Here is a 24,516-nt window from a genome sequence, read left to right on the forward strand (position 1 = left end):
TCTGGATCCATGAGATGGATCCAACCTCATATCAACTTAGATCCAAAAGAGATCCATATTGATTTGGAGTCTAGAATTGGATCCAAAAATAGGGATCCATGCTCAAAACACGCGAAGACCTTATTTTATATATATATATATATATATATATATATATATCAAAACTAATACATAGATAATATGTGTTTGGATCCAAGAACCAAACGAGACAAATATGGGTCTCATATAAAATATTTGGGGTTTGAGTCCTTTCGGACGCAAACTGATTAAAAACACAAGCACCAATGCATGAGTTGGCATTGGAATCCAATCTTGATCCGATCCAACTATAAACCATTTCTTGAAATTCTCTTTTAAGATTGTTTTTTATTTGGATCTTTGTAAGATCTAAATACAAAACACAACCCTTACTTAATTGTGGATATATAGATATTAGAGTAAAGGATTGAGTTGGGTCCAACTGGATCCAACCCAAAACCTGACCCATACCCAAACCTTTTGGGTCAAATCTAGGTTGGATCCAATCGAGGATGTCAACACCCCCTATTGACATCCCCAAACCGACTCCCCTTCTCCCCTATTTAAACCCCCTTCAGGAGGTTTCTTTTTGTTTGAACACTCTCATATTTCACTCTCCCTCTCTCTGACTCTCTCTTCCACCCTTCGTGCGCCACCGAGCATCGGCGCCATGATCCCGACAGATGAGCTCCACTGTTGTCACCTTCTTCCCCCCATTCCTTCTCCTTCTTCCCTACTAAATCATTGGCAAACCAGAGCCACCAGTGGTGGTGGCTCTGGGTCGCTAGATAAGAGGGTGCCTAGCACCCTCTCCCGTGTTTTTTCACGCGGAATTAGCAGCAGTCGGAGGTTGTTGTTGTTGTTTCTGGTGGGGCAGCCCCACTCCTTCCCCCTGCTTTCACCATTGGAAAACAAGAGCCACCATCCCAAGTGTCTCTGGCCCGCCGAACGAGACGATGTTTTGCACCCTCTATCGTTGGCTTTTGCAAGGCGGAGGCTGAGCACCCCACTCACATTTTCTCCTCTTCCTCTATTTTGCCGCCTGCTCCGCCCCTTTCCCCCATCTTTTGTCAGTGACAGCAGCAACATCCTTCTATTGCTGCCCCCGGGCTAGCCTACCAAGCTGAGCTCAGTTTGAACCAGGCCCAGCTCGGTTCCCTCTTTAAGAGGACCAAGCCCAGGCTCGGTCCTGCCTCGGATGGGGACCAGGTGTGGCTCGGCTTGAGTGTTGAGCCCTCAACCCCCCCCCCCCCTTACTGTGTTTGAGCAACAACAACTTCTACTGCTACTGTTGTCTCGAGTCGGGCCAAACCGAGCTGAACTCGTCTAAGGCCGAGCTCATCCCGATTCGGTCCAGCACCCCTGGGTCAGCTCGGGTGCATCGAGTCTGACTTGGTTTCATTGAGCCAGCTCAGTCGGACTTGCCAACCCTCCCTCGACCTGCCTTGTCAGGTATAGCCGAGCTGAGCTCAGCTAGCATCTAGCCCAGCTCGGTTCTCCTTGGTCCTAGCCCGGCTCGGTCAGAGGCAGCCTCAAGTTGCCTCTTGCTTGACCCAGCCAGTCAATTTAGGGGACACCAAGCCCGGCTCAGTCTTGGACCCCGGGTCCCTTATCTCCTTTCGAACCGAGTCGGCTTGACTTCTTGTACTGAGCCCCCCTTCCCTTTCTTTTTGAATCCGGCTCGATTAGACCTAGCCGACTTGAACTTGGGATTTCTGACTCGTAAACCGAACCAACTCGATCCTTTCCAAAGCAAGCATAGGTCGGTCTGATCGGCTTGAACTAGGTTCGGGTTCGACCCCAACGACACAATCGTGGCCTCATCCGCTAATATAAGATTTTAACATCATTATTTGCGCTGAACAATAAAATCCTTTTAGCGCTCCACATCAGTGTAACGGACGAATACGCCTAGTGAAGCACGAGCTTTTAGGAACCTACCCTCAAAATCATCAAAAATTTGGACCATCTTCGAGGTAGAGAAAAGTTGCATACGATGACAACGGCGAAACATTTCTGATATATATATATATAAGCTTTTAACTCAAGAACGCAATTTTGCGTATTCTTGTCCCATTTAAATTATGTTATTTACTTTGGCGAAGCGATGTTACGTGCACAGGTCCTGCTTTACGCAATTTACTTAGTCTGATGTGTGGTTTCATACACCGGGCTCTGCTTTATGCAATTTACTTAACCTAATGTGTGGTTTCACACACCGAGCGTTTCTCTATGATATTTAATTTGTTGTGCACAAGTTTATGCTTTAATATATATGGATCCTATATACATATATAATTATTCTAAGTACGCAGTTTTGCGTACTCTTGCTCTATTTCAATTATAAATGCATTTATTTAGAGTATGCAATTTTGAGTATTCCTGCCTACTTTAAATTATGCCAGTATTTATTTAAAGACGAGGATTTGTGCATCCCTGCTTTAACTAAATTTCAAAAGTCTTCATGCGAGTTTTCAAGTTTGCATGCCCTAATGTCTCATAAAATAAAACAAATGTTTTACATTCGCATGTTTGTGATATTCAGCGTACACATGTGTCACTTATCCTACGGATAAGGCTCTCATACTTGCATGCATCAAGGTTGTTGTGTTCATTCTTATCGGACAATTCTCAAGCATTGGAGTGTTCTTTAAAACACTTTTACAACCTGGTTCGAACTTGAACATAAGTTGAGATTGACACGACTCAAGCATTCACAACTGAGTCTTCTCTTCAAACCAATATAAAACAAAGACTTCGACTACGTAGACATCAGTCGTACTTCAGTTAGGTCTTTTTCTGTATCCAGAATGACCCGGATATGCTCCCGGCCTACGGCGCGGGAAATCGTGATTTCTAGTGTTGTGATTGGTCTTCTTTCTGAGAAACCAATATCATTTTCATCGTTGTAGTACTATCAGACATGCTCGTACATCAATAAATGGTTTTGAGGTTTATAACAAACTTCGTTGTGCGATAATGCACCATTTTATGAAAAAATCATGTAAACAGACATGATTGCCTTAACAGGCAAGATGCTCGATTTGGTTTAAAAGACCAAAGCATATTGAATAAGTTGTCAGATAAAATAAGACATGACACACCCATTCATCTCTTGGTTATGTCAAGAGAAGATAAGAGGTACAAACTCCGATGGAAAAGTTGTTAACAACTATTCTCCTCGAGTGGCAATGGCTCGGCATCGCCAGTCATCGGAGTTAGGGGATTGAGCTACTAAATATTATCCTAGGTGGTAGATCTCATTGACTTCTGTAGAAGTTCAGATGCATCCCCTATTTATTCCTACCTATGGAGAATTCTCTCTCGGTCTCTAAAACCGTCCCCATTGGAGCGGACTCAGCTAATCGTTTGGGTTATAATTTATATAAAATATTAAACCCCTAAACGGTCTCAATTGTTTCTACGTTTTGTCCTGTGAGTACTCACAAGTCGTTTATTATCGAAACAAGATTATGATGTTCACTATGCTTCTCTTAAAATCGAATGTTGTAAAATCCGATAATGCATATATTAGTCTTGTCTGATATCAATGCACCTACGAGGCTTTCATGAGTCTGACCCATTTTTATGAGATACAGGTGACGAATAGACTGATGTTGCAAGCAATGGCATTACATTGCATGTTTTACATATATATTGATATTTGCAAAATATCATTTATTGATATTTGTGGGATTTTAAATTTCTTCATAATTTTTTGTAAGTTGTTATCTCTTGAAATGTTTTCTTGAAATTGGTCCATAAGTGACCCTGTCATTTGTTCTAAACTATTGCATGGTTCATTTATATATGGATTAGTTGTGTGGTTAATATTACTTCTAAAATGTAATAGTTAATTTATTCATGTTTATTTATTTTTTCTTAAATCGGTATTAAATGATTTAAATCATTTCTTATATCATTGTGTAAAAATGATTTGTTCTTAAAAGGAAATCAATCTATGAGTAATTTATTCTCCTTTGTGGGTTCTTATGATGTAAGCACCTTTGTGAGTTATTCATGATATTGATGCTGTTTGAAAATCCATGTTTGATACCTTTTATGCATTAATGAGCTTTTCCTGATAGATATATGTGTGTATTGACTTTGAGTAATGCATATTTTCATGAATATTTAAAGTGATTAATGATTTATGAGTTTATCTTTGAGATATTTTATGCATGCAGCTCTCATTATGATAATATGTAATTATGTTTTCATATGAATTAAGAACTATGATTTCTTAAAAATTATCTATTGAGGTGAGTATCTCAATAACTATAATGATTTTTCAAAATTAATGTCAAAATTTTTTCTTACTTTAAATGATTTGAAAATCGTTAAATTGTCTTATTAAATATTTTCTATATATTATATTTTTTTTGTGTTTGGGCATCCTCTCCATAATATATAAATAATATAGGCAATTTTTGAAATCTTCTTATGATATATATGTGCATAGTTGGGATATTTTGTGAACTTCATTTACATATTTCAAGCATTGATGATATTAAAGATTCTAAAAACCCTTTGTATAATAGAGCATATGTTTGAAGATCAAGAGCACCCTTTAAGGAGGCAACTAATGAAATAACTTGATGAAGTCAATGAAAATCTTTTATGTAATGGGTTCTTTATTTGTATTTTCAAACTTCTAGTGAGTCATGTAAGTTTGAGGGGGCATGTTAAGATAAATGCACTATTTTTATGTATTATTAATATATGTATATATGTATGCATATATATAATATATTTATATATAGTATGTATATATAGTTATATATATATATATATATAATATATAAATATATTATTCATTTCATAGTGCATCGAAATTCATGCCATTTCATGAGTGAACCATATAAAAATATTTTAGAGTTTGAAAGAGCATATGAGGCATGGACCATTATTAAGGAAAGATATACCCAAAGAGATGTCACTAACAAATGAGAGTTGTGTGATAAGATCCATAATTGTAAACAAGGTGAAAAAAATTTGTTAGAGAACTATAGAACTCTCAAAAGACTTTGGGACCAAATGACAAAATTGGAGCCTATTTGGGACAAACCCAATGATGTTCTTCTAAGGAGAAATCAAATCATTGAAGAACAATTTTTCCAATTCATGAAGGGCCTTAGATTCGAATTTAAACAAGTGAGAGTCACTATCACTCATCGTAAGAAATATGAGCTTTCACCCATACATGAAGTTTTGGCCGAAAGACCATGTCCGAGACAATGTGTTTGCCATCTCAAGACCCGGAGTTTAACACCAACACTTATAAGCCTCCTCACTTCACGAAATCCAATTTTGGAAGGCAAAATATTGGTGAAGGGGGAAAAAGATTATATGCAATAATTGTGAAGAACCGGAGCACATTAAGCCTTATTGCCCCAAATTCAAATGAAAGGATGAGCAAAATGCGGCGAGCCTAAATGCATCGCAAGGGGATAAGAGTGAGACCAATGGAGATTCCAAATCCATTGGAACCATGTTATTGTCCGAAAGTAGAAGCCCTACAACCGCTTCTCAAGTGATCATCACCTCCAATAATTCTTTACTTTCTGAATGTAGAAGTAACTAAAGTGTATCTAATGTTTCTACTGTCGATGGTTCCTCTCATGACATAAAAAGGATTGGTGATTTAAAAAATTCTTCAAATTTTTCTATATGTAAAATTAGATTTGTTCCAAAACTCAATTTTCATGAGACCAATGTTTGGTGCAGAATCTCCAGTCTGTTTCTCAAATAGTCGATCATGGTTGTAGAATCTCATTTTCATTGGACCAATGTTTGGTGCAGAATTTCTAGTCCAGAATGAAGATTAGGTAAAGCCATAGAGAATGAGATCTCTACTACATGAATCGATTGATTATTCCTAAAAATACATTTTTGTTACAATGTACAAGATTTGAATATTTTTTGTGGCATTAAAGGCTAAGTCATCCTCACATATCTAAATTATCCCATGTGCCTCATTTAAGAAAATTTTGTAATGAAGATTTTGATTGCAGTGATTGTATTCTTGGAAAAATGAGTGTCAATCCCTTTAAAGAGAGAACCTTTTTTGCTAATAAACCACTTGAACTCGTACATTTGGATGTGTGAGAACCAGCACCAAATGTATCTATGGGTGGTTATGTTTATTATCTTATCTTTATTGATGACTATTCTCGGTACACATGGATTTATTTTCTTAGCCACAAAAATGAAGCATTTGAAATTTTCAAATCTTTTCACAATTTAGTCAAAAGTTTATTTGAGACTAATATAGTTATTTTTCGCTCTGATTCAGGAGGAGAATTTATGTTAAATGATTTCAAAAAACATTTGGAACTGAATGGAATAGTACATCAAAGATCCTGCGTTACATCCCTGGATTGGCAGAAAGAAAACATAGGCATATTATAGAAACTACCATAACTCAAATCATTTCGAAAAATGTTCCAAAAAAATTTTATGCCGAAACTGCACTTACTGATGTCTAAATCATAAATAGAATGCCTTTTGTCAAGACTCAAAACATTACACCTCTTAAAAAACTTTACAAAATTTTCTCGAATTATACTAGATTGAGAACCTTTGGTTGCAAATGTTTTGTTCTTACCAACAAAAATGACAAATTGTCTCTGAGAGCAATACCTTGTGTCTTTCTCGGATATTGTAAAACCCAGAAAGGTTTTAGATGCTATGATCTCAAAAAATGATGAACTCTATATTTTTAGAAATGTGACATTTTTTGGAAAAAGAAAGTTCATTTGATCAAAGTTTGCCTAAGAAAGCTAGTAATCTATGTCACATAGGTGTGAGTGCAGGTGTGGATGTGGATACGGGTGCAGATGCGAATGCGGGTGTGGATGCAGCGATGCAGCACTTTAAAAAAACTTGGGTGCGATGGTGCGGGGAGGGTATATATATAATTTTTAACAGTTTTAAGCTAACACTACATGTATGTGTGTGCATTTATGTATTTATATATATAATATAGATAAATTTGGTTATTTTTTGTTTGAGTTACTTACTAAAAATAAGGAAAGATCCTTTGAGTATTGATATTATGAATGAAGAACCTCCACTAAATACTCTCAGTGATGAGAATCATGATGTAGATGGAAGTGAACTTTCAATTTTTCAATACAGAAAAAGAGGTAATGATAGTCAGCCTAGTGCCTTTGAAAGATATTTTAGCCTTGAGTCACATGAATCTAGTACCCTTAGAAGATTCATTAGGGAATCTAGACCCCCAGATAGATTTGTGTCCTATGAGTCATTTTCCCATCAATATAGAGCATGTCTAGCGAAATATTCTCCTATTTTGAACCCACTACATATAAACAAGCCAAAAATCATCCTGAATAGATAGATGCCATAAACATTGAGCTTGAAGCTTTATAAAAATCTAATGTATATATGTACGTACATATATATAAGTATATATAGTTAAATATATATACTTATATTACAACTTAAGAGATACTACCATAAGAATGTCCCAGCATACCTTTGATAAATTTGAATATAGTGATATTCTATACGGTGGTTTGGACATATTCGGCGAAGGCCTAATGATGCTCCAGTTAGAAGGTTGGAGAAATGGGAAAATATATTAGTTAAAAGAGGTCGGGGTAGGCCTAGGAAGACTTGGATGGAGATGATAGGAAAGGATATGAATGCTTTGAACCTCACCGAGGACATGGCGTTGGATAGAAATGATTGGAGGAAAAGGATTCATGTGGAAGACCCAAAATGAATTTCTTTTTTGGTTCATATCGCTGACCCCAATTGTTTTGGGATGAAGGCGTAGTTGTTGTTTTTTGATATTCTATCAACCATATTTAGGAGTGGCAAATACATTTGATTAGAAACAAAGAAAAAAAGGATATTTTTATGACCACCTTACTCCAGTTAAAAAACAATTGTTTCCCTTTCTCCAACCAATAGTACCCAACCATTTGATATGGCCAATTTCTCACTTTTGTCATAATCTCTCTTCCACACCAGTGATGTTCTTTTGCTTTCACCAACCAATAAAGTTCCCCTAGAAGATGGCGTACCAAGTACGCCAAACACCAATACCTACACTCTCAACATCATAGAGCCTTGTAACTATCACATAATCATCACAAAAGAATGCAGGTCCAATTTCGAATTAATTTGCATCAATGAAATTGAGAAAAATCAAAAATATTGTGTAAGGTTCCCTCTAGAAAATGGCGTACTAAGTATGCCAAACACCAATACTTACACTCTAAACATCATGGAGCCTTGTAACTATCACATAATCATCACAGAAGGAGGCAGGTCCAATTTCCCAATAATTTTCATCAATGAAATTGAGAAAATTCAAAAATATTTTTTCATTTTCCATAACTTTGGATGGTAATTTCAAATCATAATGTACAGAAGCAGGATCATTATGAACTTCCAATTAAATAGTGATTGCTGAAGCAGTGGAGATAAATACCTAAAGACAATAGACAAGCTTAAAGCAATCCAACAATTATACTAAAACATGCGTTTGCAACATGATTCATAACTTACCTGAGAGAAGTCTTGTTAGATAATAGCAGCAGCAAATAGTACATGCATTACAATCCAATAGATTACAATTCCAAGCCTAAAAGTGGGCTGCCTCATTAACACTCGCCCGCCCGAAACCCTGGTTGGGTAACAGAGAAATCAAATAATGTACAGAAACAAAAATATGAACAGATGAGAAAATGTAAAAAATTATATCAATGACATGGTTACTGAATAAAGGCATACCATAGTCCATCAATCCTGTCAGCTAAAGGCCTTGCGATCCTTGGTACAATGCTCGATGTGGTTAGTGACTTGAAAACATGACCTTCAAATTAAAAGATATCTCATCAACAATGTATTCACGAATTCCCATCCCATGATCACTATAAAGCATTATAAAAGGATGGCAGCAAAAGAGCAGAACTGACCTTTATCATCATCTTCTGCATCTGACAGACTGCTGCCAGCCTCCATGTCAACAGCAACATGATCATTGGCAACTTTCCTGACATTCCGTGCATGAGATATAATAGGGCCCAAAGTAACCACTTTCTTGTTCCGCTGTCCCTAAAAACACAATAAAAAAAGTTGAATTTTAAGTGCATAATGCAATAAATGAGAACCAGCCTTACACAACAAAAATGCAAATAAACCTTCCAATTTTCTATCAAGAAGTATGGGATGCATTGTCCATTGGCAATCACCCAAAAAGTCACAGCTCAACTGCCACTAAGAAATGTGAATCACTAAATCCCACATGCATGGGATAAGGCTTGACAGTTAATGATGGATAGTCAAATTTTCTGTATATGAAATGAGAGAGTCTTCCTGTTTGACCATATATTATGTAAAAGAAATAGATGAGGAACCACAATGCGAAGTGCAAACAGACATTAACATCAAGAAGCGTGGGAATTCATGATTAAGTGGCTATGTCTTCCAAGAAGTTATAATGCTAGAAGGCAGAAAAACACATTAGTAATGGTGAGATGGCCATAGCAAAAGGAACTATACAAGCCAGACTCTTCTACGTAGGTCTAGCTATTGCTTCAGTTTTGCAGTCCTAACACTCCTAACGTGATGAAGCATAAATTACATGCCTGGACTCAAAACAACGAATAAGCATTATGTCTTACCTGTAAAAGATAATAGTTTGAAGTAACACACGATTAGGCTTCTTTTTTATGGCCAGAACTTACATATAAAAGTTTGTGTTGGTGCAAGATATTGCATTTGTAAGTCCATATAGATTTGAAAATTACAAGCAAAAGGAGGTAGGTCAGTCCACATACAAAAAACATACCTTATATTTAACAACAAAATGTTGATAAATAACCATGTAGACCAATAAAGCTGACATTTATGGAAGATCACAAGCACACACACACATGCACATGCACACACCCACACGCGACAGACACACTTCAGATGTGAATATGCAGTCAGGTCGGCAATTTTTCCAGCTGAATCAGTCAATGAACAGTCTGAGCATTTTTAGCATCAAACTTCAGATGTCCTACCATGTCTGTCCAAGAAGTCAAGCACACTAACCACCAAGCAAAAATCAGTTGCCATCTCCAGTGGCTCTTCGTTTCTTTCCTTTTGCCCAGAAAGCAGGATTTTTTGCTTTTTCTGTTTTTTTTTGTCTGGATAAGCACCCAGCAAGCAGGATTCATTAGAATTCCTCTAAAACTCGAACTGAAATAGAAATTCAAGTCTATCCAGCAAATGGAAGAGTAGAGAAATGAACAAGACCAGACTAGATGGAAAGTCGACTTCTCAACTCTATCACACATGCAGCAGCACCCATATAGAGACCTCTTCTGATTGGAATGTGTCTGCACCATATTTAGGGAGAATCCATGTTAAAATCTTTGTCATAGGCAAACCCCAACCCCCTACCTGTTTTGGAAAAGGAGCAGTCAAGGATTCTCACAAGGGATGAGCGAGATTTAACTGAAAAAATCCCTGAAGGTGTGTATTCCCAACTGATGCTATCCTCCTTCTCACTGGTTTCAGCCTTGAGAGCCTACCCATAAAATTTGACTTCCAAAGATTATATTACATGTCAAGAACAGGAAAAGCACTATAGTCATGGATAAAAACTTCTTAGCATATCCTGTGATGCCTACAAAAAAACAAAATCTTCCAAGGCACATGCAACGTTTTGGCTGAATCAAGAGTTGCTATTAGGCATTACACAAAATAGATTACTCAAATAGCTACGATAAGTAGCAGCACCTGATTGTTCTTTTTTCAATTTTAGGGAGATGGAAAACACTGTGGTAAAAAGTATCAATAGGGGGCATAGACAACATAAAACAACATTATTCTGACAGTTGTAGGTGAGAGGGACCATGTCTATTCTGACCGAACCAATTAAAATTCAACCAAGGCCCTAAACCATATGTATTTTTCAAGTTTTATATACAGGGGAAATGCAGAATTGGACCACTATACTCTAACACATTCATTCTACAAGTTGCCTACACTTGGGTAAGATCCAGAAGAAAGTTGGAGAAAGCTCCAGGACCAGGCTTGCATGAACTTCAAAAACCAACCAATAAAATATATTGGTCCCACTAGATGAGAATGATTCATGTTTTTAACAAAGGGTTCACAGTAAATTTCCAGAGATAATAGCCTTATTAATCATAAAATGAGAGTATGCACGTCTAAGTTGCATTCCCAACCAACACATTCCCAGATAGTGTAAAGTGAATCCAGAGGAAGTGTAAAAACTTCCCAATTACTAAGAGTATTAAGAATTTAAGACATATCCAGGTACCTTTCTTGACGAGAAAATAACTAAGGAAGTCTAAAAAGCATATTATAAGACTACATGGATGCAACATAATACAAATATTTCAACAACAAGAGTAACATCCAAATCAGCTGAGTCAAGGTTGGGTCCACTCTTTCCAAGAACTATAGCATGTCACAGGTTGATTCACCATGAGCATTGAAATTTAAAAACAATGTGAAGCTTAAAACACGAAAGAGCAAACAAGTCAGTCAGCCTTACATGTTTCATCAAACTAATTTCACAATTTGAAAAAGGAAATATAGAAAATAAGAAGTTTCAAAAGCCAAGCCAAAATTGAAGAAAGCAAACAACATCAATCATTGCATTGAGAGCCATATCTGAAAGAATATCAATGAAGACACCACAACCAAGACCATGTCCAATCAATGTTGTAGAAGAGTGACACAATCAAATATGGAAAAAAAATATTAGCTCACCAACCAAAAATTCCATAAGCATTTTCAATTTGGCAATGCTAAAAAAATGAGTGTGGTAGAAATATTCAAGCGACGGCAAAAAAGATAAGCATTGCATAGCCGAGGAAAGAAAAATTCAGGACATACCACTGACTCAATCTCTAATGCTTCTGAGGTACTGAGACCTGTTAATTGTCCAGATTCCCATGTTCCTGAGACTAATTGTAATCGGGAGTCCTTTTCTTTTATGGAATTCTCAAGCATTTGCACTTTCTGTAATACCTCCTCTAATTTATTCCTTTCACCTTGTAAAGCAGAATCTCTGCTTCTAGCAGCAAGCCTTAAGTCTTCTAATTCTGAGATAATAGAAGCAATATGTGCATCTAATAACTCCATGAGCGCGTGAACCTTACCATGCTTCATGTCATCAGAATTTATGTCATGCACCCCAAGACGTGAAACCATCGTCTCCAACCACGTAGATAGGTCATGCACCTCTGTCAAATTCATTTTGTTGTTCTCTTGCAGTGTGAGGATATCATTGGTATATCTCGTCACTTCTTGGCGTAAAAATGAGATCTCTTCATCACGACCTTGCAATTGCACTTGAAAATTTTCAATATCCGAAAGAAGGTTTTCCGAAAAGTGGTGCAACTCATCAAACTTTCTTAATGTAGAAGAAAGCTTGGCAACAGCCTTTGCCCGAGACGATTCAAGGTTTCCTACAGCATGATTCTTTTGCTGTATAATTTTCTCTAGCTCCTCCACCTTTTTTGCCATGTCTTCCATCTGCATCTCTTCCTCATCCAGTGCTTGCATGAGACCCTCAATTTCTTCATGTAGCAAGTTTCCAATACAAAAATTACGACAAACAGGATATTAGTCCATATTAGAAGGGTAGTAGCCAGAGAATTTTCAAAGCAAATTGAGAAACATAGGTTACCTTGATCTTTTTTGGTCAACAAATCAGTCAGGGATTCAACTTTCTTCTGTAACTCTCTTGAAGAGGCCTCCCAACCCGAAAGATCATTGACCTCCAACTGCAACGTTTCAAGTGAATGTTCCAGCACTTTCATCTTTTCCTTCAGATCAATCTCCCTGGTTTTGGTAGAATGGAGATCCTTCAAGTATTTGTTGGCAGTTGCTTCAGCTTCCTTAATCTGAGAAACGAGCTCTGCACAAATCCTGTTTCTTTGGATTTCTTTTTCTTGTATTTGTTTCTGTAAATCGAAAACTGTTGCCTTCAATTCCTTTCGATTTTCTTCTGTCATCTCAAACCACTTCTTAGTTGAATCCTTAACAGTAGACAGTAAAGTATCAGCCATTGTCTTGACAGACTCCTCACTTAAACTGAACTTGCCTTCGTCTTCATTTCCTTCATTCTCAGAGTACATGGGAGGTGGTTGGATTATTCTTGCTTTAAATGCATGCATTCCAGAAGATGGAGAATGCATTCCATAAGCTAAGCCAGGTGCAGATGCTACATACATATGATTCTCAAGTTCCAAAATTGAACTATTGCATGCTTCATAAACTAGCACAATGAGCTTGTGCATCCTACCCAGTTCAGTGTCCTTCTCCTTTTTCCTTTCCTCAAGATCAGATACGTATCTCTTCAAAGAAGCTGAAGATTCTGTGCAATTTGTGATTTCTCTTTCACCATTCTCAATGATTTTGCCTAGCCATTTAGAACTTTGGCTAAAATCAGAGAACTGCTTCAGTGATCTTTCATGAATCCAAGTTATTCTCTTCATGCATGTCTGCAGGCCATGACCAACAAACTCAAAAAGATCAGAAATATCATGATCTTTGTTGTATTCTTCCAACTGAAGTTCCGACAATTTTGTATATGCAGGAATTGCCTCCTGAGAAGAAAAACAAGGTAAAATAAGACATAAGGGTGCAGTTACTTGCAAGTGCATAAACAGTGAATAGTGGAATTAAATAAAAGAATTATCGCTGACTATACATAAAAACAACAACTACACCTTCATCCCAAAACAATTGGGGTCGGCGATATGAACCAACAAAGAAAATCATTCTGCGTTTTCCACAAGAATCCTTCTCCTCCAATCATTTCTATCCAATGTCATGTACTCGGTGAGGCTCAAAGCATTCATATCCTTTCCTATCATCTCCATCCAAGTCTTCCTAGGCCTACCCCAACCTCTTTTAACTAATATATTTTCCCATTTCTCCATCCTTCTAACCATCATTAGGCCTTCGCCGAATATGTCCAAACCACCGTAAACGATTCTCTCTCATCTTATTTTCAATGGGTGCAACGCCTACCTTCTTACGTATTTCCTCGTTCCGAATCTTATCTTTTATTGTATTTCCACACATCCATCTAAGCATACGCATCTCAGCTACACTCATTTTTTGAATATGATGTCTCTTGGCAGCCCAACATTCTGTACCATATAGTAAAGTGGGCCTAATAGTCGTCCTATAAAACTTTCCCTTCAACCGCCATGGCATTCTACGATCGCACAACACTCCAGTTGCATTTTTCTATTTCATCCACCCAACCTTTATCCTATGATTTACATCTCCATCAATTTCTCCATACTTTTGAATGACTATTGATGCAGGGCAGGATGGACCCAGACCCTACTCCAAGACCCGTGACCCGAATCCAGATCCATCAAGAAGAAGACCCGGATCTCGTCTCGGATCCAGATCCATCAAGAAGAAGACCTGGATCCGCCAGTTGAATAGTTAAAACCCTCTCCTAGGGTTTTACGAAGGACAGAGAAGATTAATTCCTTGGTAGCAGCCTTTTCGTTCCAGCATTTTTTACTTTCTTTCCCTTTTGTCTCATTCATTTGCCTTGTTTGCTATTTTCATTTATTATTCAACATTGTTTTTTCGTTCATTGAAGTTCTCTATTCCAATAAAAGGAGGTTTCCACACAGTCACCATCATTTTGGGTGATTGTCTCTCTTATTTTTTGCCCATTGCTGAACGTGAGAGTCATATTTCCTCAGCCAGCCAGTAGATAAGTTGCAGCCGACCCTCACCACTGCATCAAAGTGGTATCAGAGCCCGCGCCCACCTTCATCAGCGATATGGCTCTTGAAGCAGGGACCGATCCGGCACGAGGCGAGGAACGTAAGGAGGCTTGCAGTGAAGATCTGATGCTGCGTGTGATGGTTGTGCTCACAAAAATCCAAGAAAACATGTTGCGGATGAGCAAGGACATTGTCGGTCTGTCAAAAAGAATGGATGGCTTCGATGAACGACTGGTGACCCTTGAATCATCCAGGACACAACCCATAGTCGCAGGCGCAGATCTGGTGGATGGCGCGGCGACAGGCGTGAACCCTGACCTTTCTTCAATTTGTCCGCCGAACCAACTTCAGCACAGTCGTATCCCTTCGCTCCCGACGGCACCGATGCACACTCCCAATCCGGGTACTTTCCAGCTACCTCGGGGCGTTTCGATGGGCGACGTTCCCTCTGTGGGGGTACCGAACTCAAGGCAGTTTGCCAATGTGGCTGCATCGCAGGCTAATTCGACCCTGCAAGGAATCGGCGTCCCACTGTGTCCTTTTTCAGGACCGATTCTGGGGTACCAGCACCCTGCGACCACGCAGGCCGGCCCGAATCATCGGGACCCCAGTATTACGCTGGGCCCATCGGTAGGCCCCAGCTCGTGGCAACCGGGGGCACTACAGGCCGGAACGGGACGACAAGGCCCCAGCGTTTCTCTGGGTATCTCATCGGGCCCTGTTCTGTCGACCCGACCCGGGGAGACAACCTGCTACCCCCCTGACTTAGCGCACGGAGGCCTAGCGACCGCGTACCCGCGCACTGGAACAGGGGGGGGGGGCCTGCTGATTGGATTGAACCCAGGAGGGTCCGATCCAGTCCTCATGACTACAGGGCCTGGGCCCGCGTCGCTGGGATCGTCCGTTGGGTCTCAGGGAGCGGGTCTGGCGCCAGAACCCCTTCATCCAGCTTACCCCGTTGGGTCCGGTTCGCGGACTGTCCCGAACCAGATCCAACTCGTTAAATTTTATCCCCATGATGGACCCCCTTCCGACCCAGACCCATATCGGACCCGGACGGAGCTCCAGTTTGGATTTGAGCCGGGTCAAAACCAGACCCATAATATTATGGATCGGGGATCGAGTTCAAACCAAGCTTCTTATCCCCACAATTCGAACCTCGATCCAACCCATCCATATCTGGGTCCGACGAGTAGTGTAGGAGCGGGCCCGATCCATATCCCATCGGGCGACTCAACCCATCAAGATAACCACCAGACCCTGCACCTAAAACCAAAACCACCTGTCCACCCAACCCCGACCCAGAACCCACTACAGCACCCGCCCCAACACCATATTCCTAACCCACAACCATATTATGCCAACCCTACCCATCAGGAACCCGAACCCCATCTGAACCCTCCACCCTACCTTGGACTTCCCGTCATCCCAGTACCCCAATACCGGCCGCAGATGGTGCCCACTCATGGGCCAGCCAGACCGAGGCAGATTCAGCAGGGACCGGTGCGACCTGAGCGTCGTCCACACGTCATTGGAGTAACACAACACCAGCAGCCAGGCGAGCAAAACCGCGATGATAGATCAGTGTGGGGCGATACTTTTTGGGATGAATACCCTGCAGGCTTGGTGGAGGCCCGTCAGCAGAGAGCACCAGAGCGCCCCTCCACGTATGGGGTGAAGTTAGAGCTTCCAGAGTTAGCAGGTCGGTTCGATGCAGAGCAGTTCTTTGATTGGTTATATGCCGTCCAATTCTTCTTCGGCTACCACGATGTCGTCGAGCACCGCCGTGTCTCCCTAGCCTCTACTCGGTTGAGAGGCCTAGCACAGACATGGTGGGTCGAGATGCAGCGGTCGAGGGAGCGACAGGGATTAGAGCGTGTACAGACTTGGGGAGAGATGCAGCGGTTGATGCAGTCTAAGTTTGTGCTGTCAGATCACGCTGAGAGAGCCTACAAGGAGTACCTGACCCTGCGTCAAGGCACCAATATTGTGGCGGATTACACTGCGGAGTTCCATCGTCTCTCCCTACGAGTGCAGATCGAGAAGACTGCCCGCCAGCAGGTCACGAGGTATATTTCTGGTCTCCGTCCTACTATTTCTGACGACTTCAGTTGTATCACGGCCGAGTCACTAGATCAGGCAAGTAGTTATGCTATGAATATAGAGGAGAAACTGAAAAGGAGGCAGGAACATAGGACATCCCGTAGTGATCAGTCCAGTCAACCCAAGTTGAGTTTCCCAACCAGGGGAGCGAGCTCCCCTAGGAAAGAAGACTCAAAGTCCACCCAAGGAGTCGACCCTATCAAACCCGATCAGTCTGGACCCGCGTACCACACCAGATCCAAGGGTAAGCCCAATGAGTCCATCGTTCGTTGTTTTAGGTGTCAAGAGTTAGGTCATATTGCGTCCAAGTGTCCCACCATGAATAAGAACACTCATCTAGCAGAGGGCATTGTTGAGTCTGTGTCCGATAGTGAGAGCGAGGGTGAGTCGCTTGTTGAGGGGAGTGACGAGGTGAAAGTCGTAGAGTTCGATGGCAGCATCGAAAATTTGTTAACCATCCGTCATGTGTTGACCACATCCTGAGAGTCGGCCCCCACGAAATGGTTACGAAATAATATTTTTAGAACCCGGTGTAACTATGAGGGGCGTGCGTGTGATGTTATCATTGATACTGGAGCGTGCGAGAATATGGTGTCCGAGAGTGTCGTGTCCACCTTGAACCTAAAAACAGAAAAAATTGTCCCAACCTTATAAAATGGCATGGTTTAAGAAAGGCAACGAGGTGCCCATCACCCTGCGTTGTCTAGTTCGGTTCTCTATGGGGAAGCATTACCACGATGAAGTGTGGTGTGACGTGGCGCCCATGAGTGCGTGTCACATCCTGTTGGGACGTCCCTGGCAGTTTGGCCGTAAGACCATCCATGATGGTCGTAGGAATACGTACACATTTGTCTTTCAGGGTCATAGGATAGTTCTCCTTCCCACCAAGGAGACCGGGTTGCCCTGGCTAGCAGGCCTATTTGACCGATCTTCCCTCCTTGGGCTGCCCAAAACTTGGCACCTTTCTCCTACATCTAAGGTGTCTGATCTATATGCTTACTGTGGAGACAACAAGTCGTCAGAGCCGACTTCTTTCCCACCAGGAGAGAATGATGCAGGGCAGGATGGACCCAGACCCTACTCCAAGACCCATGACCCGGATCCAGATCCATCAAGAAGAAGACCCAGATCTCGTCTCGGATCCAGATCCATCAAGAAGAAGACCCGGATCCGCCAGTTGAATAGTTAAAACCCTCTCCTAGGGTTTTACGAAGGACAGAGAAGATTAATTCCTTGGCAGCAGCCTTTTCGTTCCAGCATTTTTTACTTTCTTTCCCTTTTGTCTCATTCCTTTGCCTTGTTTGCTATTTTCATTTATTATTCAACATTGTTTTTTCGTTCATTGAAGTTCTCTATTCCAATAAAAGGAGGTTTTCACACAGTCACCATCATTTTGGGTGACTGTCTCTCTTATTTTCTGCCCATTGCTGAACGTGAGAGTCATATTTCCTCAGCCAGCCAGCAGATAAGTTGCAGCCGACCCTCACCACTGCATCAACTATACATAAAATATATGAAGAAATACAATTGAGATCAATGTAAAAGGCAAGAACCCTAGTATAACCAGAAAAAATTTCCATGAGGCACCACATGACCGCCAGATTAACACAGAAAGAAAAAGAACAGATCACTATCTAGTGCCATCAAACTCTAAGAGGCCTGAACAGACTAAATTTTTTGTGTATCTGTGGCTGCACCCAATTGTTGATGAGATACATCCCAAACCAAAAAAGGAACTACTTAATATTTTAATCTGGAAGAATTTTATTGTCAACAACTAGTAAGACATGAACATAAGATAGAGGAAGCTTAAATAGAAAATCACCTTGAGGGATGTATTGTTAAGTTGTACATATATATATACAATATTGATGTAATAGGTAATACCCATTAGGGGTATTTTGGTATTTTCACATGTGTAATAGGTGGTGCCTATTAGGGGCACATTGGTCATTTTGTATTTTCTGTTTTTGTTTTTTACTATTTTGTGTTGAGCTTTTTATTAAAAAGCCAAATATAGTCGTTGGGATGCTGCCAATGGCTCTATGTGGGCCTTTGTGTGTATATAAAGGGGTGTTACCCCTTGGATGGGTTATGCTTTCTCAAGCACCCTCACTCTCAATAATATTTATATTTTTTAGTTGTGTTTTTTGCCCCTTAGTGGGTTGTGTGAATATGTTTATGTATTGACCCATAAGTGGTCCTTGTTCTTGAGATCTTTAAAGCCCACAAGAGACATTCTATTGTATTGTTTTTCCCTCTTTCATTATATGGTATCAGATTTTTTATGCTCTTTGATTGTAATTTGTATTTGAATATAGCATGGAGGACTGTGAAGATCGAAGGAATGCCAATTTGTTGCTTTGGGAAACGTGCCATCAACCATCTCCAACTTTCTTATCTCCCTCCTCTTTTCTCTCTTTCTCTCTTTTCTTTTTGCTTTCATGGCCGATAAGGAAGTTGTAATTGTTGTACCCATCAAATTTGATGGGACCAATTACAACATGCGGGTCATCGAGGTAAAGAGAATCCTAGTTGAGTAAGAATTATGGCACTTTGTTGATAGTTCTACTCTGAAAGCTCAACTTATTCTTACCAAAGTTGTTGCGAGAGAAGATGGTACATCTAAATAAGAGACGCTCGAAGGAAATGAGAGAGATAAATCTCTCTTGGATTACAAAAATACCTATAGGGCATCGAAAGTAAATCATGCTAAAGTGCACTCTCTCTTCGTGGGAAGCACGTCTGATGAGCCATGTGAAAAAGCGGATGAGACTTGAACTTTTATCAAGCAAACGTATACCCAAATAAATGCCACTAATAAATGGAAAATATGTAACAAGATCCATAAGTGTACTCAAGGTGACAAAAGTGTGCATGAGTACTATGGGTCCTTAAAAAGATTATGGGACCAAGTGGCGAAATTGAAGCCTATTTGGAACACACCCAATTAAGCGCATCTAAGAAAATAAATAAATCTTAGAAGAGCAATTTTTTCGATTTATGCAAGGCCTTAGACCCGAATTTGAACATGTGACGGTCACCATCACTCATCGTGAGAAAGATGAGACTCCTCCTCTTCATGAAGTATTGGCCGAAGTATGTACGAGAGAAACTACATTGAAGACCATGACCGAGTCCAAGGAACCTAAAGATAATGTGTTGGCGGTCCAAAGAAATGGTGCCAACACTAATACCTACAAGTCTCCTCACTTCACAAGACCCAACTTTGGGAGGAAACGTAATGATAAAAGAAGGAAGAAGATTATATGCCATAATTATGGAAAATTGGGGCACATTAAGCCATATTACCCCAAATTTAAAGGAAAGGATAAGCGAAGAGCGTAGATGCATCATACGAGGATAATAATGGAACCAATGAAGATTTCAAATCCGTTGGAACCATGTCGTTATCCCAATTAGTTGAGGCCCTACAACCGCTTCTCAAAGGTTCATCATCTTTCGTCACGGGTGTCGCGGTCTCCTCTTCTCTTCCAGGTAAAAATTTTTGGCTCTCGAACTCTGGTACTTCTTTCCATATGACCTCTCATAATTATTTATTTTTCGAATGTATAAATAATTCAAGTAGATCTAATATTTTAACCGTCGATGGCTCCTCTTTTGACATAAAAGGGATTGGTGATTTTAAAAATCCTTCAAATTTTTATACCAAAAATTAGATTTGTTCCAAAACTCAATTTAAATCTTCTTTTCGTTTCTCAAATAGCCAATCATGGTTGTAAAATCTCCTTTTTATTGGAACAATGTTTAGTGCAGGATCTTCAATCCAAAATGCAGATTGAGAAAGGCCATAAAGAAGGAGATTTTTACTACATAGATCGATTGATAATTCTCAAAATACTTTTTGTTACAATGTACAAGATTTGGATATTGTTCTGTGGCATCAAAGGCTAGGTTGTACTAGCATATCTAAATTATCCAATGTACCTCATTTGAGAAAATTTTGTAATGAAAAATTTCATGGCACTGATTGTATTCTTGAAAAAATGAAGAACATTTTATTTCAAGAGAGAACCTTTTTTGCTACTAAACCACTTGAATTAGTACATTCAAATGTATGGAGTCTAGCACCAATTGCATCTAAGGGTGATTATGCTTATTATGTAATCTTTATTGATGATTATTCTCGATACACATGGATTTATTTTTTTAGGCACAAAAATGAAGTAGTTGCAATTTTTAAATTATTTCATAACTTAGTCGAGAATTTATTTGAATCCAATATAACTACTTTTCGCTCCATTTCAGGGAGGAGTTTATGTCAAATGATTTCAAAAAGTTTTTAAAACTAAATGGAATTGTACACCAAAGAACTTGTCCTTATACCCCTCAACAAAAAGGCTTGGTAGAAAAAAAACATAGGCATATCATAGAAATTACTAGGACACTTCTCATTTTAAAAAATATCCCAAAGGAATTTTGGGTCGAAGCCACCCTTACCGATGTTTATCTCATAAATTGTATTCCTTCTGTCAAGCTTCAAAACATTATCCATCTTGAAAACTTTACAAAATTTTCCCCGACTAGTCTAGATTGAAAACTTTTGGATGCAAATGTTTTGTTCCTACAAACAAAAATGACAAATTGTCCTCTTGTGCAATTCCTTGTGTTTTCCTAGGATACGGAGAAATTCAAAAATGATTTAGATGTTATGATCTTTATAATAATAGAGACTTCATGTCTCTAGAAATGTGACTTTTTTGGAAAAGAAAAGATTTTTTTATCAAAATGTACCTAAAAAGTTAGTAATTTCTCTTTCTTGTTTGAATTGCTTCCTAAAGATAAGGAAGATTCTTTAAGTATCGATATTTTGAATGAAGAACCTCAACTAAATACTCATGGTGATGTAATCCATGATGTAGATAGAAGTAACCCTCTCATTCTTCAATATAGCAGAAGAGACAATGATAGTCAACCAAATGCCTTAAACAAATATTCTAGCCTTGAGTCACACGAATCTATACCCTTAGGAGATCCACTAAAAAATCTGGACTCCCAGATAGATTTGTATCCTATGAGTCTTTTTTCTCTCAATATAAAGCATGTCTAGCAAAAAAAAACTTATTCCGAACCCAATTCTTATAAACAAGCAAAAACCCATCCTAAAAGGATAGAAGCCATGAACATAGAAGTTGATGCTCTAGAAAAATCTAACACATGGCAAATAGCAGATTTACCTAAAGGAAAAAAGTTCATAGGTTGCAGATGGGTGTACAAGGTTAAAACCAAGAGTTATGGTTCCCTTGAACGATATAATCATATAAGGCTAGGTTAGTTGCCAAGGGTTATTCTCAATAATATGGTATAGACTATGATGAAACCTTTGCACCAGTAGTTGCAATTAGAAATTAACACATCTATCAGATGGATATCAAAAATGCTTTTTTAAATTGTAAACTAAAAGAAATATACAGAGATCCTCCACCAGGATATGAAATTCCAGTAGGAAAGGTTCTTTGTTTACATAAAACTTTGTATAGTTTGAAACTATGTTATGGTCAAACTTGGTTTTAAGTCTTGTTATATTGGCACTGCTATGTTTGCTAAGCAATCCGATGCAGGTGTTGTTCTTCTTTTCTACATTGATAATATGAACATTACTAGAAGGGAGTTAGTTATATCAAAATATTTTGAAACAAAGTTTTGAAATAACATATCTAGGTTTTGTTAGATATTTTTTAGGGAGTGAGGTAGCACGTGGTTATTTTCTAACTCAATCCAAGTTTACCACTGAGATTAATGACAGGTCTAGCTTTACAAATGAAAATAGGATAGATACTCCAGAAGTTATCAATGCAAAGATGAAGATCGATGATAGGACACCCTTGCAAGACCCAACTCCTCATCAGCGGATGATTAGGGCCCGTACTTATTTAACGATCACCCGACCTAACATTTCTCATGCAATGCATACAACAAGCCAGTTTCAACATTCACCTACAATTGCGCACATGAGTGTTGTTATGCGCATTATTAGATATTTACAAAATTTTGTTTCAAAAGAAATTTTTTTGTCTTCCTCTTCCCCGACTTGAATTAATTGTATATACTGACTCTGACTGGGGAGGAGATCTTAATGATAGACACTCAACTACGGGTTTTTGTGTGTTTATAGGTGATTCGTTGGTATCCTGAAAATGCAAGAAACAGCAGAAGGTGTCTTTGTCGTCTATTGAAGTTGAATATCGCATCATAGCTACCACGACATCTGAAATCGTGTGGTTAAGAAGGTTATTGGAAGACATGATGGTGCATATGCAATCACCCTCAAGGTTATGTTGTGAGTCTATGATAATAAAATTGTCATCGACATAGCTGACAATCACACATTCAATGAATTGCCACTATGTTCATGAAGAACACCTTAAGAAGACTATTATCCTGCCTTATGTAGCATCAAAGTTCCAACCGATTGATTTCTTTACAAAAGTTCTTGCTTCTCTCCGATTTCATTTCTTACTTGACAAACTTTTGGTGATAAGTTTGAGAGAAAGTGTTTATACATATATATATATATATATATATATATATATATATATATATATATATATATATATATATATATATATATATATTGATGTAATAGGTAATACCCATTAGGGGTATTTTGGTCTTTTCACATGTGTAATAGGTTGTGCCCATTAGGGGCACATTGGTCATTTTGTATTTTTCCTTTTCTTTATTTTTTTTCTTATTTTTTACTGTTTTGTGTTGGGATTTTTAGCAAAAAGCCACATATAGTTGTTGGGAGCTCCCAACGGTTATATTTATAGCCATTGGGATGCATCCAACGGCACTATGTGGGCCTTTGTGTGTATATAAAGGGGTGTGACCCCATGGATGGGTTATGCTTTCTCGAGCACCCTCACTCTCAATAATATTTATTTTTTGACTTGTGTTTTTGCCCCTTAGTGGGTTGTCTGAATGTGTTTATGTATTGACCCATAAGTGGTCCTTGTTCTTGAGCTCTTGTAAGTCCATAAGAGGCAATCTATTGTATTGTTTTTCCTTACATTTTTTACCCCTTTTTGAAAACCCAAAAATTCAAGGCAAAAAAGAAAAATGCATTGTGCAATGCTAGTTCCCAAAACTAAGGTTCACATGTCAGCTCGTTTCTGAAGAACATTAAACAAATAAATGAAGCACATGTTATAATTTCAAGCAACAAAACAAGGTTCTAAAGTAGGAAGATGCAAAATTTTGTGGTTTAGTTAGATTTGTTGCATAAATTGCACTGGGTAAACCCTTCCAGGGGATCCTTATGTTCCTACTATTTAGTGGTGTGAGTCATCTAAAAATATAATCACTAATATAGTTTCCCTACAGAAACAAACAGAAACCACATACAACTTTCATCAAAATTCACAAGTATTTCAAAGTGGAATACAAATAGCAATATATGGTTACCAAAATGAATTTTTTATTGCACTCTTTATTGGGGGGCAATGTCATCACTAATTGCACTGGAGCTATAAGGCCAAAAGTAAGCACCAAATTGAAATGCTAATAGAAATATGTTAGGTACATTCGATACTGGTGCAAGGAAAAACTCACAAAATGAAGCGAGAGAATAAAAAAGAATGTGCCAAGGGATCCTATACCACATAACATACTG

At 39.0% G+C, this 24,516-nt stretch overlaps 1 protein-coding gene across 1 annotated transcript in view; it reads right to left on the reverse strand.

The window, feature by feature from the left end:
* LOC149837228 (uncharacterized) overlaps positions 1 to 24,516 on the reverse strand; it is a 43,055-nt gene that overhangs the window by 8,816 nt on the left and 9,723 nt on the right. Inside the window, exons 6-12 of the mRNA XM_090007997.1 lie at positions 12,707 to 13,628; positions 11,911 to 12,596; positions 10,478 to 10,570; positions 10,023 to 10,379; positions 8,970 to 9,108; positions 8,785 to 8,866; positions 8,560 to 8,677 (exon numbers count right to left, since the gene is read on the reverse strand). Of these exons, the coding sequence (XP_089864123.1) occupies positions 8,575 to 8,677; positions 8,785 to 8,866; positions 8,970 to 9,108; positions 10,023 to 10,379; positions 10,478 to 10,570; positions 11,911 to 12,596; positions 12,707 to 13,628 (2,382 nt within the window). The 3' untranslated portion in view covers positions 8,560 to 8,574. The remainder of the gene's footprint in view (positions 1 to 8,559; positions 8,678 to 8,784; positions 8,867 to 8,969; positions 9,109 to 10,022; positions 10,380 to 10,477; positions 10,571 to 11,910; positions 12,597 to 12,706; positions 13,629 to 24,516) is intronic.

This window comes from Nuphar pumila, chromosome 5 (genome assembly GCF_984573655.1).
Source record: "Nuphar pumila chromosome 5, dmNupPumi1.hap1.1, whole genome shotgun sequence".
Lineage (NCBI taxonomy): Eukaryota > Viridiplantae > Streptophyta > Magnoliopsida > Nymphaeales > Nymphaeaceae > Nuphar > Nuphar pumila.